This window comes from Pyrus communis, chromosome 10 (assembly GCF_041283825.1).
Source record: "Pyrus communis isolate YQ-2024b chromosome 10, ASM4128382v1, whole genome shotgun sequence".
Lineage (NCBI taxonomy): Eukaryota > Viridiplantae > Streptophyta > Magnoliopsida > Rosales > Rosaceae > Pyrus > Pyrus communis.
In genome coordinates this window covers 19,591,529-19,611,299 of record NC_142574.1, presented here as the reverse complement: position 1 = coordinate 19,611,299, position 19,771 = coordinate 19,591,529, and the positions used below count along the sequence as shown (strand labels likewise).

At 35.8% G+C, this 19,771-nt stretch overlaps 2 protein-coding genes and 1 long non-coding RNA gene across 8 annotated transcripts in view; 1 reads left to right on the top strand and 2 right to left on the bottom strand.

Moving 5' to 3' along the window:
- LOC137729632 (tetraketide alpha-pyrone reductase 1-like) overlaps positions 1-12,951 on the top strand; it is a 30,905-nt gene extending 17,954 nt beyond the window's left edge. The window contains exons 1-7 of one of the 3 annotated variants that reach the window (XM_068468626.2): positions 8,881-8,978; positions 10,649-10,836; positions 11,066-11,238; positions 11,473-11,667; positions 11,930-12,092; positions 12,225-12,408; positions 12,635-12,951. In XM_068468626.2, the coding sequence (XP_068324727.2) occupies positions 10,710-10,836; positions 11,066-11,238; positions 11,473-11,667; positions 11,930-12,092; positions 12,225-12,408; positions 12,635-12,776 (984 nt within the window). In that variant the 5' untranslated portion in view covers positions 8,881-8,978; positions 10,649-10,709 and the 3' untranslated portion in view covers positions 12,777-12,951. Of the gene's footprint in view, positions 1-8,880; positions 8,979-10,648; positions 10,837-11,065; positions 11,239-11,472; positions 11,668-11,929; positions 12,093-12,224; positions 12,409-12,634 lie in introns of those variants that run through there. The other 2 variants (XM_088677701.1, XM_088677702.1) reach the window with 2 other exon arrangements.
- On the bottom strand, positions 2,824-3,207 carry LOC148693663 (uncharacterized). The gene has a single exon (XM_088678083.1). The coding sequence runs from the start codon at positions 3,205-3,207 to the stop codon at positions 2,824-2,826; it is 384 nt and encodes a 127-aa protein (XP_088534209.1).
- LOC137729633 (uncharacterized) lies at positions 5,728-7,934 on the bottom strand. 4 transcript variants are annotated; one of them, XR_015952249.1, is made up of 5 exons: positions 7,697-7,934; positions 7,515-7,578; positions 6,811-6,870; positions 6,042-6,563; positions 5,728-5,949 (listed from the first exon to the last, which is right to left on the bottom strand). It is a non-coding gene; the product is annotated as an uncharacterized LOC137729633 (long non-coding RNA). The 4 variants fall into 4 exon arrangements; XR_015952250.1 differs by having other exon boundaries at positions 5,728-6,138; positions 6,311-6,563; XR_011068020.2 differs by having other exon boundaries at positions 5,728-6,563; positions 7,697-7,933.
- Positions 12,952-19,771: the final 6,820 nt, after the last annotated feature.

The window sequence follows — 19,771 nt, the reverse complement described above, 5'->3', positions numbered from 1 at the left end:
TCCGTGTACACCGAGTTGAGGTTGAAGTAGTTCATCAGATTGGCATGCGACATTGCTCTGTTTCGTGGTTTGTAAAAGCGACCAGCAATAGAGCGATCCCATTATGGTTGTTCCTTAGTTGGTTGACACACCATGGCTGCTGCTCTGTTTTGTTTGTTGCACCTTACTTGAACTTCTTCATCAGACTCCTCATCTTCTCGTCTTATTTGCGCCCATTTAGCTTCCAATTTGGAATTGGATGAAGACCCCCAGTTGGAATTCATTGCAAACTTGAATTGAAATAGACTGAATTCAAAGTTGTGTGAATTATAGCCCAATATCCACCCTATTTATACAAAAAGAAAAATTCAAATCCAACGGCTAGCTAACGTCACTTAGCCGTTGGATTTAAATTTAAGTTGTAGTTTTTAAATAATAAATTATGTTTGGCCTTATTGCTTGAATAAAACTCATTGACATAAGTTTTTTGCTTAGATTTCAGACGTCGCTTCCGGATGAGGCGTCATGTCTTCGAACGTTTACTTCATGATGTCCAGCAGATCAATCCATACTTTCGACAGAAGCGGGACAGAGCAGGCCGCCCTGGTTTTTCACCTTATCAGAAGGTTACTGTTGCACTCCGAATGATGGCCTATGGCTCCCCAGTTGATTCAATGGATGAAACCCATGGTATGTCTGAGTCTACATGCCTTAATACTCTTGAACAATTCTGTGACACAATTGTTCAAGTTTACAAAGACGAGTACCTTTGTGAGCCAAATCAAGAAGATCTGATTCGGCTCCTTCGCAAAGTTGAAGACCGTGGGTTTCCAGGCATGATAGGGTCATTAGACTGCATGCATTAGGATTGGAAGAACTGTCCCACCGGATGGCAAGGAGGCTTTAGTGGAAGGTCGAGAAAGCCAACTGTTGTGTTAGAGGCAGTTGCCTCATATGACACATGGATCTGACATGCTTTCTTTGGAGTCCATGGATCCCAAAATGACATTACAGTTCTTAGGCGTTCACCCCTCTTCAATAACTTGACGGAAGGTAAAGCACCTCAACTTGACTACTACATCAACAACCGTTAATACAATATAGGGTATTACTTAGCAGATGGCATCTACCAAAAGTGGGCAACACTTGTCCAAGCAATTCCAAACCCTAGGAATGATGCAAAAAAGTTGTTTACCTTACACCACGAGGCATACTGGAAAGATGTTGAGAGAGCTTTCAATATTCTACAAGTACGTTGAAAGATTATTAGCGAACCGGCAAGAGGGTGGAGTCGAGAAAATTTGGACTCCTTCATGATGTCTTGCCTTATATTACACAACATGATAGTGGAGGATGAGCGAGATGGGTATATTGATGGAGAGTCCGATGACGACCAAGAATATCCAAATAGGTCAAGAATGGCTCGTGCAAAAATATATGATGGGCCTAATTTGCCTTTCAATCCAAGAACTGGTAATATCTCTATAAATGAGTACACGAGGCGCTATAAAATGATACATTCTCGTGCCACAAACAAGTACCTACAATAGGATCTTGTTGCACATCTTTAGGCCAAAAGAAGCATGGAGTAGGCGTTAAGTTTTATGTTGTTAAATGTTTTTAAAAATATTGTTTAAGTTTCATGTTGTTAAATGTTTTTTTTTTATATTGTATAATTTATATGTTGTTTAATGTTGTTTCATATTGTTTTATGTTTGTTTCATGTTACTTAATTTAATTTAATGTTGTATAATGGCTTAGGAAGTTATAGAAAAAAATATAATTTAAAAAAAAATATGAAACAAATTTTGTGAAATAGAAGTTATAGGAGAAAAAAAAATAGAATTTAAAATAAAATAAAACAAATTTTGTGAAATAGAAGTTATAGGAAAAATTTTGTAAATAAAAAAAAAAAAAAATCAAATGCAACGGCTAGCTAACAAAAATTTTCTTATAACTCATATTTCACAAAATTTGTTTCATATTTTTTTTAAATTATTTTTTTTCCTATAACTTCCTAAGCCATTAAAAAACATTAAATTAAATTAAGTAACATGAAACAACATACAAATTATACAACATAAAAAAAACATTTAACAACATGAAACTTAAACAATATTTTTAAAAACATTTAACATAAAACTTAAATGCCTACTTCATGCTTCTTTTGGCCCAAAGATGTGCAACAAGATCATGTTGTAGGTACTTATTTGTGGCACGAAAACGTATCATTCTATAGCACCTTGTGTACTCATTTATAGAGATATTACCAGTTCTTGGATTGAAAGAAAAATTAGGCCCATCATATATTTTTGCACGAGCCCTTCTTGACCTATTTGGATCTTCTTGGTCGTCATCGAACTCTCTATCAATATACCCATCTCGCTCATCCTTCATTATCATATTGTGTAATATGATGCAAGACATCATGATGGAGTCCAAATTTTCTCGACTCCACCCTCTTGCTGGTCCGCTAATGATCTTCCATCGTGCTTGTAGAGTACCGAAAGCTCTCTCAACATCTTTCTGGTATGCCTCTTGGTGTAAGGTAAACAACTTTTCTGCGTCATTCCTAGGGTTTGGAATTGCTTGGACAAGTGTCACCCACTTTGGGTAAATGTCATCTGCCAAGTAATACCCCATATTGTATTGACGGTTGTTGATGTAGTAGTCAAGTTGAGGTGTTTTACCTTCCGTCAAGTTATTGAATAGGGGTTAACGCCCAAGAACTGTAATGTCATTTTGGGATCCAGGGACTACAAAGAAAGCATGCCAGATCCATGTGTCATATGAGGCAACCGCCTCTAACACAAAATTTGGCTTTCTCGACCTTTCGCTAAAGCTTCATTGCCATTCGGTGGGACAGTTCTTCCTATCCCAATGCATGCAGTCTAATGACCCTATCATGCTCGGAAACCCACGGTTTTCAGCTTTGCAAAGAAGCCGATTCAGATCTTTTTTATTTGGCTCGTGGAGGTACTCGTCTTTGTAAACCTGAACAATTGTGTCACAGAATTGTTCAAGACTATCAAGGCATGTAGACTCAGACATACCATGGGTTTCATCCATCGAATCAGTTGGGAAGCCATAGGTCATCATTCGAAGTGCAACAGTAACCTTATGATAAAGTGAGAAACCAGGACGGCCTGCTCTGTCCCGCTTCTGTCGAAAGTATGGATTGACCTGCTGGACATCACGAAGTAAATGCTCGAAGACATGACGCCTCATCCGAAAGCGACGTTTGAAATCCTCTTATGTGTACACCAAGTTGGGGTTAAAGTAGTTCATCATATTAGCATGTGACATCACTCTGTTTCGTGGTTTGTAAGAGCGACCAGCAATAGAGCCACCCCATTAAGGTTGTTCCTCAGTTGGCTGACACACCATGGCCGCAGCCATGGTTGCTACTCTGTTATGTTTGTTGCACCTTACTTTAACTTTTTCATCAGACTCCTCATCTTCTCGTCTCATTTGCGCCCATTTTGCTTCCAATTTGGAATTGGATGAGGACCCCCAGTTGGAATCCGAAGAGGATCCAAAGTTGGAATTCATTGCAAACTTGAATTGAAATAGATTGAATTCAAAGTTGTGTGAATTATAGCCCAATATCCACCCTATTTATAGCAAAAGAAAATTTCAAATCCAACGGCTAACTAACGTCACTTAGCGGTTGGATTTGAATTTAAGTTGTCGTTTTTAAATAATAAATTATATTTGACCCTTGGTTGGAGACGGTTTTTTGTGACAGGACTAAAACGAGTCCTATAGCCTTTTGGCCCTCGGTTGGAGATGGAGACAAATAGACCTTGTACTATTCATTAAAATATTAATTTCTTGGAGGGCTAGAGGGCTAAAACGATTCATCTGGCTAGCCCTCAGTTGGAAATGGCCTTACATATAGGCAATTATTGTACTTTAAAAATATATAAAAAAAATTTGTTGTCAAAGTAAAAATATATAAATTAATGGAGATAAAATTGCAGGTAAATTAATTTTAGGACAATGAAAAAGAAAAGAACCAACTACAGGTAAATTATTTACATATACAGTCTAGAATATTTGGTTCACATAAAAAATGTAGGTAAATTGGCATCACATACATAATTTACCTACTTCCTATTAATTTACCTACTTGCATTATACGTAAAATACCAACAAAATATGAGAATATTATTTGCATATATCATAGGTAAATTACCATGTAGTAAGGCTTAAGGGGCTAACTAAAGGGGCCATCTGGTCTAACATTCAATGTTCTAAAAATGCGCCTAGGCGCTGGGCGTAGGTGTGTCAATCCAATTAGGTCCGAATCGTTAAGAAAAATCGGGGAGCTGTTAGGCGTCCGCTTAGGCGCTCTTAGGTGGCCTGGACGGAGCGAAATGGTTTCCTGGGAAGAAATTTCGCTTCAACTCCCTCTTTGTGCACCACGACTTTCTTAGTTGTCGCAACTCCCTCTCTTTGAAATCCATCGAAAAAGAGAAACTTACAGCTCAAAACAGAAGAAGAGGAAACAAAAAAAAAAGGGGGGGGAGAATTTACAGAGGGAAAACGGAAAAAAAAAAAAAAAGAAGAGGAAACGAAAAGAAGGTCCATCGACTATTAGAGAAGGAAAGTCGAGATTTGTGACCAGGAAGTGAGATGCGGCAAGACCTCCTCGAAGAATCCAGAGAGAGAGAGAGATAAGGAAATAAGAAAAATTTGGAAAAAAGTAAAGTGGGAGAGGTTTGGTTAGATTGGGAAAGGGAAAGAGGTCAGAGGAGAGGCGGGAGGATTGAGAGAGAGAGGAATTAAGAAGGGGAGTGAGGCGTGAAGATTGAGGAGAAGAAGTGTAAATGGTCACGAAAATCTATTTTTTATTTAAATATCTTAAACTAGAGGGCACGAAAACATTAATAGGTGTCTTTGTAAATTAATTAAAAAAAATAAAAAATATCTGAGATTGAAGGACACATGTAATCTGGATGGACATCAAAGGCACAAAAGTCATGTTTTTCAAGGCGTAGCTCAACTTTCAAATGAATCAATGGCTATATAGGTTTCTGATCGGTTTTGGTGATCCAAAGTTCAAAGTGGGACACCAACTCAAATAAAATCATAAATAAAAAAGAGGATTTTAGGATGATACCAATGTGCATGGTTTGGTTAAGGAATGCCTAGCATGGCTTCCTAGTAGTTTTATTATGAACCACCCAACCCATTACTTAGGATTTTTACTTTTATTTTTGAAAAATTAGATATAATCATTTAAAATGTCTTAAGTTATATGGCATATATACTTAAATGTATTTTTAAATTTTGAACTTGTTTGATACTCTTTTTGTATTTTATCATTCTTTTATTATCTTATTCATGGATTTCATACAAGTATAATTTTATTTTTTATGTGTTAATATACAAGAAATTTACCTAAATCCACCTAGGCCGCCTAGACCCCATCTAACCGCCTAGGCGCTAGGTGCTAGCCTGCCACCCGACTAGCGCCTAACGTTTTTTTAGAACCTTGCTAACATTCATAGTGAATCTTATCACCTGTGGTTCTATTTTAAATGTCTTTAAGAACCAATCGGCCATGGTTTGCAAGCCAGGACTGAACTCAGAAAAAGATGATTCCTAGTAACACAGACTTAAATTTGTGGTAGAAGAACTGAAATTGACTTCATTTGGATATATTAAGGATTTAAAAGAATGAATTCATATTTTGACAATAAGTTCAGATTTGTTAGAACCATAAAGATATAATCCACGGAATGAGCAAATGCAATGTAATAACTGAAACTAAAATGACTATGTTCAATGAATAATTCGAAACCCATGTAACCCTTCAATCACATAAATATAAACATTATATCCAAGCACCTAATCCCAGAATTTTCACTATGAACTTGAAGCTTAATAAACATATGCGCACTTGTAGCAATTGCCTCACAAGAATTTCCTTGAAACGGTATGAATCGAGTTTAGCATCACAACCTATCATTGAATAGAACAGTCTGCAAGTATCAAATAGAAACAGGAATCCAAATGACCAAAAAGATAAATGCAGTGATAAATAAAGCTAATACCTATTCATATTCCCCTTGCACTGGCCGTAAAGATAAATCAAATCCTTCTTCTCGAAATCAGATCCCTTCTAGTTTGCTTTGAACACTTCGGTATCAGCTTCAGTGACCAGCAATGGATGTGTTGTTAGAAATGTGCGGAAAGTACAAATGACATTGTTATATTAAAAAAAAAAAATCAATGAAATAAAATATGAAAAAAATATATATACCAATTCAATTCAAATGCCAGAATTCTAAATAATGTTTTAAAATATTATAAATCTTCTTACACTGATTTCTGTCAAAGAAAAAAAAAAGTGCTTGCCTTGATCACTTAACAGACGAAAATCATTTTGATGGGCCACTTAATTTGTGTGACAATTTCTTTCAGAAAGCTCACTGTTAGGGACTTCATGAGCACCATCACGACGACCAGCAAAATTGGAAAAGTCATGCAACCAATTACGTGCAAACTGGAGTCAACTCTTGGTAATCTGATTGAAGGTTTTGCTTCCAAGTCTGTTCATAGGATCCATGTAGTAGCTGGGGAGGAAGGCAAGGTTGTTGGTGTCATTAAAAACCAATTTGTTAGAACCATCATAAACACAACAGGCAACCAAATTGCTGTATCAAAACAAAATCTAGCTTATAATTTCCAGAACCTAAAATTTAATCGAATCAGAACACGATAAAAGAAACAGATAAAGATGCTTTCAAATTCCTCGATCAAAAATAAACTCAACGTCTGATCATAGCTTTACGATCAACTACCTAAGCAACTGAACCTTACCCTCGAGTGGCAAGAGACGGTGCAGCAGCCAAGTTGTTGTCATATCTGTACAAAGAATACCTGCAAAACAAACCATGAACCCAAAAAAAAAAAAAAAAAAAAAAAAAAAAAAAAAATCATAAATCTCAAAAAGGTTGAGAAACAAAATTCCAAAAAGAAAAAGAAAATGGATACAAAAACACACTCTTTGTTATCAAAACCAACGAAGACCCTTCAATTAAAAAAAAAAAAAAAAAAAAAAAAAAAGAAACCCCACAACAACAGATCAATTTCATTGCCTCTTGTTCAAAGTTTAACCAAATCAGCAGTGTATAGATGGCGTGAATAATTCAATTTTTCCCTAGCATCCCAAACTGTGTATAGACGGTGTGAATAATTCAGAGAAAAGCATTTTTGACTCACAACTGTGTATAAATAGCGTGAATAGTTCAATGACTGATTAAATTTTTCCATAAACATATCTTGTTTAGATATCCAATACAGAGGATTGTATTTCTGCTCAAAGAGTATAATCTCAAAACAGAGAGAAAGGAAGAAGTGACTACTTTAACATCCTATATATTGCCGTTCTCCCTACTAATTTCTCAAAATTAAAACCCTAAATAAAAAAAATTCCCCAAGTTGTAAATCTCTAATTCGAACCCTAATTCAAAAGCCCTACATCGTAAATCCCAAATCAGTTTTATAAATATGAAATTGCTTACCCTAAATGGCTTAAACAACAGTTCAAAGGATTACAGGTGGCTTCAATAACGGCGGCTTTAAAGGCTGCAAACAAAACCTAGAAAATCAGAAAAACAACATAGAAAACATAACAGAACTAAATATATATATACATATGAAATCCATATTTAAATACGACTGGTAGGGAGGGAGGAGAAATTACCTTTGGGGAAGTCTGAGTGGTGGCTGCGGCTGGCGGAATTGAAAAGATTTTGGGAGATAGGCGAGCAGGGAGACGGCGGGAAAATGAAGGAAGGAAGCAGCGAGAAAAGCTGCGTCCACAGAAGGATGACTGAGGAAACAAAGAGGTGAGAAAAATAGAAGGAGAAAAATGGAGAGCTTCGAAAACGAAAGAAAAGCAAAAAAAGGGTACGGGAAGGAATAAAAAGTGGGGAGGATACAGACTGAACACAAAACCTCACGATGATTGACACGTGGGCTGGGCGAGAAGGGCAAAACGTCAAAGCAAGCGAAAAATCAGGGGCCTTTTTATCCGCACACTATAGATCAATTGGGCCGTCAGAAAACCCAAATTTAAGATCGGTATTCTATTAGAAATTTAAAAGATTTTAATAAATTTATAAATTCTTGAATTTTTATTGAGTTTAATTGATTTATAGAGATTTTATGTAAAATTTTGATTTAATTCTCTTAAAATCTTTTAGAGATATGTGAGATTTGAATATGCTTAAAATACATTACAGAATCTCTCTAATTTTCTCTAATTCCTCAACTTTGTCAAATTCTTTTAAATCAAATTCTAATTGAATATACTTGTAATGTTACAACTTCTTTAAAATTTTAATTGAACATACTCGGATTTTTAAGAATTTTAATAAACTATATTAAAATTCTGATTGAATATACATTGAATTTTAGATAATCACTTAAATTTCTAAATAAATACCCCTAAATTCATTAAAATAATTAAAATCCCCCAAAATTACAATTGAATACACCCCTTAGTGTAGGTAAATATCTAAAGAACCCTAAGTATTAGGCTAATGTTATTCATACCATATTTTTGTACAACATTTTCATACTAACTTAAGTAATATTTGACGTGTACAGCCACATCATTTGAATTAAACAGATTTCTAAATTTAGTTCATTATTTAATAAACTAATAATTACGAAAAACTAGTTAATTAAATGATGATTGTAGTATACAAGGAGTCTATCTCCTTCCATTTATTGGGTTTTACAAATTTTCCAAATGATTTGACTATCTATACCTATGTCATCTAAAATAATATAAAAATATTGTATAAAAAAGCCTGATATGAAACATTATTCTAATTCAACGAATGGGATACGATGTCATAGTTTGCCACCTTAGAATAAAATATAAATGGTGCTTCTCTGAACTTGTTTTTTATTTGGGTTCTCCTCGACTGCGTCTCATCATTTTCCTGCCGGCTGGAGCTCCCAAACGGTCAAACCAGGTCTGGTTTTCCTCTCTTTACTCTCCTCCTTCGGTATCTTATTGCGATCATCCTTTTTCACTCTCAGAAGAAATCCAACTTAATTCAATCTAAAAACTAACAAACATAAACAAAATCTGATCCATTAAAAATATTTTCTTCCACTCTGTGGTTCTCATTTACTAAGAGAAATAGGAGATGGGTTTTGAAGATTACTAGATTAGTAAATAAGAACAGCATAAGCAAGTATAACAACAACAAAGTTGTATCATATTAGATGAGGGTGTTGTATGAATCTTAGAACGACATTGCATTTGGTTTTGTGCTAAGTCTTTCAAGTCTTCTAGGTCGTCCTATACTCCTTTTGCTCTGAGCCTCTATCTCACGTAATGGAGCATCAATAGGTTTTTGGTTCACATGTTCAAACCACCTTAAAAAATTTGCTCTCGTCTTGTCTTCAATTACAATCATTTCTATTTTACCTCGGATATCCTCGTCCTTAATTCTATCATTTCTCATGTGTTTGCACATCCAACGAAGCATTCTCATTTCCGCTACACTTATCTTTTGCACATGTTGATGCTTGACCGCCTAACATTTTGTGTCATCAAACATTGTTGGCCTTATTGTCATCCTATAAAAAATTTCCTTGAGCTTTAGTGGCATGCGATGATCACACAACACAACCGTTGCACTCTTCTGTTTCATCCATCCAAATTGTATTGTATGGCTGAGATCTTTGTCAAATTCTCCGTTCTTTTGTAAAATATATTAAAATAATGAATGCATTCACTCTTTGATATTTCCTGATCTTCAATCATCACCCATATCTCGTTTGGACCCCTATTTTCACTGAGCTTGCACTTCATATACTTTGTCTTTGACCTACTTAGGCGAAGACCTTAGATTCCAACATTTCCCTCCAAAGGTGGTTAAGCTTTGCATTTACTCACTCTTGCGTTTCATCTATCAACACTAAATCATTTGCGAAAAGCATACACCCTGATTTGAATACGTCCTGTTAACTCATTCATTACCAATGCAAAAAGGTAAGGACAAGTGAATGTTAAAAAGAGACGAAATTGAAGTTATGCATTTTTCTTTAAATAATATCTGCACAACCTTGTTTATTTCTATCCTTAGTTCTTTGATTTATTCAATTCAAAAGTTCGAATATACATTTGAGTGCATGGCCAGAACAAATGTGCGTGCGAATCACTTTGTTTTTCCTGTTGGATTAGGGCAGCTGCGTGAAGGTAAGAGGAGAGATTTGATGGGTTGCAGTGGTGTGATTTCAGTGTTGTATTTTGTTTGGACAGTCGGGTTTGAAAGTCTATAAATTATAATGCACACATTTGAATGCACCAATTAAACTATAAAGCAGCAGACTTGGATGTAGCCAAGTTGGATAGAGCAATGTGCTCCCCTGCCTTGCACCCAAGTTTAAATCCACCTCCCTGTAATTTTAGATTAGATTAGAATGTGGCTCAAATTATAAAAAAATAAATAAATAAATAAATAAATAAAAATTTAGACTACGAAGAAATTTGGCGAGTGATGGTGAAATTCACCTGATGAATAATATCTCAATGTTGGTGTTTTATGGCCCCAATAAACTCTTCAATCTCTTCTAAGCTGTTTCCATCTGCATTTGTTATTAATATATATATTTTGGCTTTTGATTACCTCAGGGCTACTTCACTGCCTCTATCTATCAGCTTGCAGTAGAAAAGTGCTGCTGATTTGAAGGGGATGGATGAAAAACTTGAATCCAAAGGCAAAGTTTGTGTTACGGGGGCTTCCGGCTATCTGGCATCTCGCCTTATAAAGCAGCTTCTCTTGTCGGGCTATCATGTAATTGGAACCGTCAGAGATCTAGGTAATTCCCCCGTCAATCTGCATGATCAAAACCTGCAGTGCATTTCTTTATTAAAAGACAGATTTTGTATCGATGATATGTCGATGACACTGGTAGATAATATGCCTGTTGACAGAAAAGCTTATTATTGTGTCATCGATACAAAATTTGTCCTTTAACAAATAACAGACGTCTGCACACAGAATGTTTATAAGACTATGATAATCTGGTTTGTGCAATGCATTCAAAGGAAACCAGAAGAAATTGGCGCATTTATGGAAGCTGGAAGGAGCTACGGAAAGACTCAGATTGGTGGAGGCTGATTTAACGAAAGAATGCAGCTTTGATGATGCAATCTTGGGCTGCCATGGTGTCTTCCATTCTGCTTCCCCTGTAATGGAGAAACCTTCATCTGATCCAAAGGCATGTTGCATCTTATCTGAGATGATATATGCCCTAAAAAAGGAACTTTTTAAATCCTGATTCCTGAACACTTGGCGTATGATGTTCCAAAATCTTCAATCTGGATTGTACATTGAGCAGAAGTTTACCCTATTGATAGTTCAAATTGATAGTCTAGTAACATAACATGTCAAATTTCCGGCTACCCATTACACAAATTGAGTAATGTTGTTATTTTTTGTCATGCACATACAGAGAGAAATCCTGGAGCCAGCGATTGAGGGTACCTTGAACGTGTTGCGTTCGTGTAAGAAAAATCCGTCTCTGAGGCGAGTGGTTTTCACTTCATCTTCTTCAACTCTAAGGGTGAAACCGGATGAAGATTTCGCCTCCAGTTTAAAACTGGATGAGTCATCTTGGAGCTCTGTGGAATACTGCCAAAGACTTCAGGTTGCTTTCATCACCTAATTCACATAAAATCTTCAGTATTCAATTTTTTTTGGGACAATTAAATATAAATGTGAACCAAGTAATAAGATGCAAAGCGCTGCAGATTTATGATCTCTGCAAGTACATTTCCTAATCTCAATATATGCTTATGCCATGTATATTATATAATATATGTAACCATGTAACTGATTTAACTGACAAATTATGTATGCTTTCATGGTTCGCTTTGTTGGTCTGGCCGTATGTGTACCTGTTACAAAAGCTCTGGTACCCTTTATCAAAAGTTCTAGCCGAGAAGGCAGCAGGGGATTTTTGCAAAGAGAATGGGATCGATTTAGTAACTGTTATACCTGCGTGGGTGATTGGACCTAGTTTGTCAGCTGATCTATCTCATACTGCATCGCGGGTTCTCAGCCTGCTTAAAGGTACGGCTGCTGCTGTCTGGTTTATGTAAATCAAACTGATACACTGTAGATTATGCATGATTTTCACTCATTTATCTTGGTTTAATATAAATGGTTCTTTTTTGTTTTTGTTTTTTCCGAGCAATTAAGCAGGCGACACAGTATGGTATGGAAGAATAGGATATGTTCACATTGATGATGTTGCACTCTGTCACATCTTAGTTTATGAGCATGAAAGTGCTCATGGTCGATATCTTTGTAGCTCAACAGTTTTGGACGACGATGAGTTGGCTTCCTTATTATCCATGCGATATCCTTCCTTACCTATTGCGAAAAGGTAAATCGATCAAATCCCAATTGCTGAAAAGATTATGTCGTCAATGTGTGATTCATATGTCATCGGTGTTTGATTTTGATAAGTTCAGCAATCGGAATTTGATAAGCTAGCTACATTTGATCGACCACATGGTAATAAAGTAAAAACATATGAAGATGAACTTGAACAAGCAGAAATTTATATATACTCTGCTGTTTTGAAGTTTAATTAACATGGGAATTTTCAGTTTGAAGCAAGTAAGCAGACCAGATTATGAGTTCGACACGTCAAAGTTGCAGAGTCTAGGATTCAAGTTCAAGACTATCCAGGAGATGTTTGATGATTGCATTGACTCTTTGTTGGAGCAAGGCCATCTTTCTGCACTCTAGTTAATTTATGCTCTGTGATTTATCTTGCCTTTTAGTAAGTGTGGATTGAGGAAGGCGATTATAAAGACGTCGATGACGTAGTTAGGATAGTATGAAGCAAGCAGAATTTACTTTTCATATGATCTTTATGCAGTGATTTCGTATATAATTATAAATAAACATGATCGCAAACAAATGCTTATGTTAACGAACAAATGCTTATATTATCAGATTGTGAATCTGAATTGAACATTTAGCAATCAGTTGATTAGTTGTTCAGAGTCACAACCGACTTGATTAGTGGTTCAGATTAACAGTATCACAAGAGAGCATTTTGTTCACGCACAAGGTAATTGGTGACATAAAATTTATACTGACAGATTGGAAATTCGGATCACTCTTTGTCTAGTGTGTATAGAGTTGTCAAACAGAACAACCAGTTTAAAATCAGCCTATGCGTATTTGAGTCGTGCTTCAATCGGCCCACTTAGTAAATAGGTTGGGTTGACCTTGTTGGGCAAAACCTCGACCCAGCCCTTCTCAACTTATGAGCTAGGTCCCATTGTAAGCTAATCAGGCGTAGTCATACCTTAATTCGTTTGACAACTCTAAATATATATATATACCCTCAAGCCACAATTCCGAACATGATTATCTAATTGACAATTAAGACTCGGCAACATTACATGCTTGAATATTTGACATGAGAAATGAGTCTCCCTCTCTCCATATTTACTAATCATGAACTGACAATTAACTAAGAGGAAGGAAAGAGATCATCTCTGGATCTCTTCCACTAAGATCACCGGATCAAGTGATCCGGACTTTTCAAATTTCATCCAATGGCCCACCTGTTTTGACCTCTTAAAAGCTATGATAATTTTTGGTCGTTTGATGAAATTTGAAAGGTCCGGATCACTTTTTCTGGTGGCCTTGGTGGAAGAGAGCCGGAGAACTCTTTTCTAACAGGAAATATTGTAAAATTGAATTGGTTTCAGTTTTATTTCTTGCTGCAGACTTGGTTTAAATGAATTATTTAGGCTATATTTGAGACGATTTTTGTGAAAATACTTAATTTATAAAGTGTATATATGGATAAGCATTTGAAAGTGCTTCTTCAAAAATTGTTTTACAACCAGCACACACCACTAAACTTATTTTACCAAGCTTAATCACAATCGCTTTTGGTTGTCATAAATCTTTATTTTTCCTTCCGATATTTCATGTGTAATGGACATTTACACGTAAACTCAATTACAGATGAGAGCGATAGGGAGGGAGGGGAATAATTTCCTAGAGATTCTTTGTAACTCCCACCCCAACCCTAGTGGGTGGTGGATGTGGCCCTTTACAGCCACCACAAAAACCTTCGTAGCTCCAGACCGACGTTACGACACGTGTCCACGTGACCTGGACCATCATGGCAGGATATGCAATGCATGGAAACACGACACTATATACGGGAGTTTTGCGATATTGCTGTCTCTATCTTCTCACAGAATTGGAACGAGGTAGAGAGGGGCATTGCGAGGAAGATAAATTATTTAAATTAAAATTTATAAATTACATGATGTGGTTATTAATTATTAAATTATTAGTTAAGTATTGATTTAATGTGTATATTTTTTAAGGAAAACTAATGAAATTATTTGAAAATTTTGAATTTTAATCAAAATGACAAAAAGGTTTTGTAAATGAATAGTATCAAGAATAACTTTTCAGAGTAAAAATATATTTAACGTTAAAAGTGAACAATACCAAAAGTATTTCATTAAAATTCTCTATTTTTTATTGATGATATATCCTTTATTTTATATTTGGCTAAAAAATTTCATGAAACGTGGTCAACTCTGGTACGGCAGCAATATAGCCAACACAAAATGTGGCAGCGGAAGAATGCAGTAGTAATGGAAGTTATGAAAAATAAATAAATAAATAACTTAATGTGGTTCAGATTTTACTAATCTATTTATTAAAATATGTAGATAGTAAGTTTACATTTTAAGGTATACTATTTATAAATAAAACACATGTGTTATAACATAGTTAAATTTGTAATGCAACATAAAAGTAGTTACAATCACATTAAAAGTATCTCGATAAAATCAAGCTAGACCTTTTTCTAAATCCTGCATTCATCAATAGTCACTGATGCAGTAACCAAAGCTCTCATGCATGTATTGGAATCTACCAAGAGTCTTATGCGTATTGGAATCATCAAATATATTTAAGAGAGGTTTAACAAAATACTTCTGGTATTGTTCACTTTTAACGAAAAACCACATTTATACATTTTCCTGATACTATTCACTATACCTTTGAAAAAGGCTTTTCATTAAAAGAGAAGTTTTTTTTTTACTTTTCGTTAGTTTTCCTTATATTTAATTGAGTTTTAGAGCAACACAAATAATTAAGTAGTCATATAAGAACATTTTAAATATTTTTGGGTAGAGCAAAAGTCCAATTCGGACTAGAGTTTCATTGTGTTGTATTCCTTATAAATATATGTATTAAACCCTTGAGAAATGAGACTGAAATGAATTAAAATTGTATTTGCCTAGTGCATTTGAAGAGAGTGATTTTCCTTCTAAAATCAAGCATTTGACTTGGTCTTGTGAGCGAATCCACGATTAGCGACGTGAGCGAGCTTCGTTGCCCCTGATTGAGCAAATCCCAAGTTATCATCCTCCGTCTCCCTGAGACTCCCTTGATTTTTCCTGCATCAGTCACAATACGAGGTCCTAGACTTATAGATTTCACACAAACGAGATATTGACAATGCCAAAAACATGTACTTAAAAGTAGTATTATAATCACGGGGAACATGAGAAGTTCACGTTAAAAAGTAAATGTGCACTCATGTTTAGGACGCATATGAGGGAGTATACTAAATTAATCTAAATTACGGATGAAGATTTAAACTTAGATGTAGAGTGAAAAACACACTTCTCTAACCAATTTAATAATTTTTGTTTTCTTTTTTTGAGACTTGGATTATATGTGAACTCAATGTACATAATTCCTATCCCTAGCCATTAGTCAATCCCTTAGACAAACAATAAGTCTAGACAGCACCAATGACCGAGGTCTTGATGATAAAAAAAAAGTAGTATGTGCTAGAGTAGCAATAACAACTTGGATGGAATTTTGTAATTAAACTAATTGATATAGTTGCAATGACTTATTAGTTCCAATTCACATTGAGCTGTGATACACCTCGACCTGGGATGTTCACCTAAATTCCGAATCGAGCTATGCTGATCGACATTAGGAAGATTACGAAGCCATAAAGTATAGTGATGTGGAAATATGAGTAAATTTAAACCTAAAGTGACTAAATCCAAGAGTGCACATATGAGCGGAAATGAACTCATTTCACACGTGATGTCAGAGCATACGCATAGTACAATAAAAGTAGGATAAAAATTATACCATCGAAGGTACCCTCCTATACCAACATTTGCCAATAATCCTGAAGTGGTGAAAAACAAGGGTGTGTGGGCCTAAAAATAAAGCTTTGTAAAACCTTTTTGAAAGCTTAATAACCCTTCTCTGTAAAACAAGTATAGCTTCCAAAAATAGCATACTACATATAATATGAAAATACTTATCCTAAACCGTAATATCTCGGGAACGCACTACTTCACAATATTTTGTAAATAAACACATCATATCGAGTGCTCATCGACATATGCTGACACACGAGTTCATGAAGAGATATTCTGGCATGAATAGGACTGGTGTAATAATGATTTACGCTCTAGTACTACAATCACGTGAAGACTGGCCCTATGTGTATCACATACGAATCCTAATTGCCTATAGCAATCTAGGACATGACTGGCACCTACAATGGATCCAAAGTGAGCATATGGTGCAATGTAAACATGCACATGAAGACTGGCCCTGACCCGAGCGAGTACTAACACTTGTGTAGCACACAATGAGCAAATAACACATATATATAATCATGCCACAATATTTCGATAATTCTAGTCAATATAATATTATTTATGGCTGTAAATATAATTAAGGCATCCCCTTAAAGTACTCTTACATGTGCGTCCTTATTTTATTGTTTGACTTCCCTTGTCAAATGTTGTAAATTGTACCACACATGCTCCAGTTAATTTTAGGATTTAATCGCTTCTCTGGGATCATGTTGTTGGAAATATTAATCTCAAGAGCTCAATTTCTCTCATCAAAGGTTTGTTCATACATATGCATTTCATGCCATTATTTCCAATTCATTATGTCTAATGGTTCTGTCTAGTCAAAACTTCTCGTTGCTTTCACGTGGTTGGGCACACACTTAAGACAACCCATATAAGCTTTCTGACAGCCTTTTCCATGAGAGCGTTTTTCAACCCTAGATCTTTTCAGCTTGTTTTTACACATGACACGGGGCATTTCCATCCCATTCTCTTTGTCTGAAACAAGCCCACTATAAAAGCATCATCTAGGGTTTCATTTCAGATTGGTTAGGAGAGTTTATTTTATGAAAAAAGTTGATTTTAGCTTGGAGCTGCCCCTTGGTTCTCACTTGAAAACCCTAGCCACAAAATCACACTCGTGCACTAAACACCCAGATCATTGCATATTAGGGTAGCATTGCCTTTGTGATTTTGATCTTTGTTTCAGATTAAGTTTTTATAAGTTTCAAATCTTTGAACTGACCTCATTTTTTATTCGCATCAGTTTCATCTTTCAAGTGTTTGACCGGTGAAACTAACAAGGTTGCACAAAGGTACAAGTTGCTCTGTTGATTAGGATCTAGGAATTGAGCTTGTGTGGTTACTTTAGAAGAATCTTGATTTCACTAGTGGATTGGATATAGTGGAAAGTCCCTGGTTTTTTAACCCGGAGGTGGGTTTTTTCGGCCAAAAACATCCCGTGCAATTTATTATCCACAAATAGATAAGTCCTTACAACTAAACTTGTCAGTATTAAAATGTGTACTAAGCTAGACCTTAGTTAACTAGGAACTTTTTAGTAAACTGAACTTGAATTTGACTTCTTCTGCTGTGAGTAAACTAACATATTTGAGCTTAGTTGATGAGTGTGGTTGACTAGTCAGAAAAGCACGTATACAAATTTTAAATTGCAGGTTATTCCACTTACCAATTTCAGGATTATTTCATAATTCCGAACATTACGACATTTCTTATAAACGTTAATTTAATTATGGCATTGCGTAGAAATTCATTATTAGAAATATACATACATACATACATATATATATATATATATATATATAAACTAAACGAATATATATTCTATATAAAAGAAAAGATCCACTTACAAATACTTGTGACGTCGTAGCCGCTTGAACTAGGAAAGTTGGAGTCCGCGATAGTAATCGTACCAAGTATAATATTGGGACCTATTAGTAAAACTCAACTGAAAGATTAAATTTGAGAAACGGACAGTGTATCCGGATTCAGGACGTCAAAAAACCTAATGAGGGACCTCAGGTTCCTCCATGCGCCACCACGGGACGGCAGCCAGGGAGGTCACATGCCACCACACACCTAGTTAAGTTGCCGAAAAGTTGGCTGGAAAAATCACTGCGGTGTTGTGGTCATGGCGGTAGAGCACAATACCTCTAGGGAGGCGAATATGCTTCACGGGCCGAGCACTGCAACACCACACGCAACCTCATGCGTCCGTGAGTACAAGCCTACTTGCATTCCTTGCGAGGCCTGAAATTGGTTGGTTTCTGGGCTCGACTTCCAAAGCTTCATTTGAACTCGATTCTTAACCATTTTCGAAGATTCAAAAGCCAAAATGAAGCTTGACATGAAGGGAAGAGATTCATACCAAAAAAGATCAAGTCATGGCCGGAATTGGCTAAAACCCACATGCAAAGTGGGTTGTCTCGCCGGAAAACTGGAGAATGCTTTTTCTCCGAGGGTCTCTACATCCAAAAGCCACCAAACTTCTCAAAGCTAATCCAAATGTACACCAAAACACGATCTACTAGGTTCTAAAGGGTTTTTGAACATTACCTTTGTTAGAAACGGCGAGAACTCGTCGAAGGAATCTTGGAACAGTGGTGATCACTGTGCAGTAAGATAGAGAAAAAATGAGGGACCTCGGCCTGGCTTGGGTTTGTGATTAAAAGATTCTGAGGGTGGCTTGTTGGAGTGCTTGTCGGTGATAGTGGATGTGTTATCGTTGTTGTTGTGTGTTGGATGTGCTCCTGGAGAGGGATAGAGAGTTCTAGAGAGAGAGAGCTAAGGGAAAGAGTCGCGAAAGGGAGAGAGTGAAGAGAAGGAATACGGGGGAAGGTAAAAAAAAAGGGGGAAATTGTGGGCCCTAATGGCTCACAATACAAGATCATAAAAGACGAAACGGTCAAATATCTCCCAAAACAGAAAAATACCAAGATCCAAGAATAGCAGAGCCATGGTGGTCTTCTCCTTATTCATCCTCGTCTAAAATTATTTATGTCCTTTATGTTCAAAACTTCTGTTGCATAGCATCTACACAATCATGGTGGTCTATACTTTTTCACCACTTGCCCAAATCATTCGGTGGTCCTTAGAGGTCTTGATATGGGCTTTTTCGGACTTCCGGGTGGTTCCAGAACCATCCAAGTTCATGAGTAGATCCGCCCCCATGTGCAAAAAAGTTGTTTTCTTATGAAAAACAAATATCCTCGGTTTCTTTTTCCCTACACTCATTTTCTTTTCTAACAATTAGATTTAATAATAAAATAAAAAAAGAATAAAGGTACAAAAGCAAAAAAATAAGTGCAAAAGAAAAAAACAATGTATAAATCATTCCCTTTCTCCTAATGCAATTCATGTGGACTTGAAGAAGTATTTCTATGGGTGCGTGGAAGAGCACCTCTAAGGAGATTTTAATTTTTAAACATAAAATTTAAATTTGAAAGTTTATATAGAATTTTATTTATTTATTTTTATTAATTTTGTTTCCACTTAATATTTTAAAGTTAAACTATTATTTATTTCTTGGCACAAAAAAAAAAAAAAAAACTATTATTTATTGCA

What these genes read in the sequence shown, in the direction of transcription:
- LOC148693663 (XM_088678083.1), bottom strand. Translation starts at nt 3,207, where the DNA reads ATGAGGCGTCATGTCTTCGAGCATTTACTTCGTGATGTCCAGCAGGTC.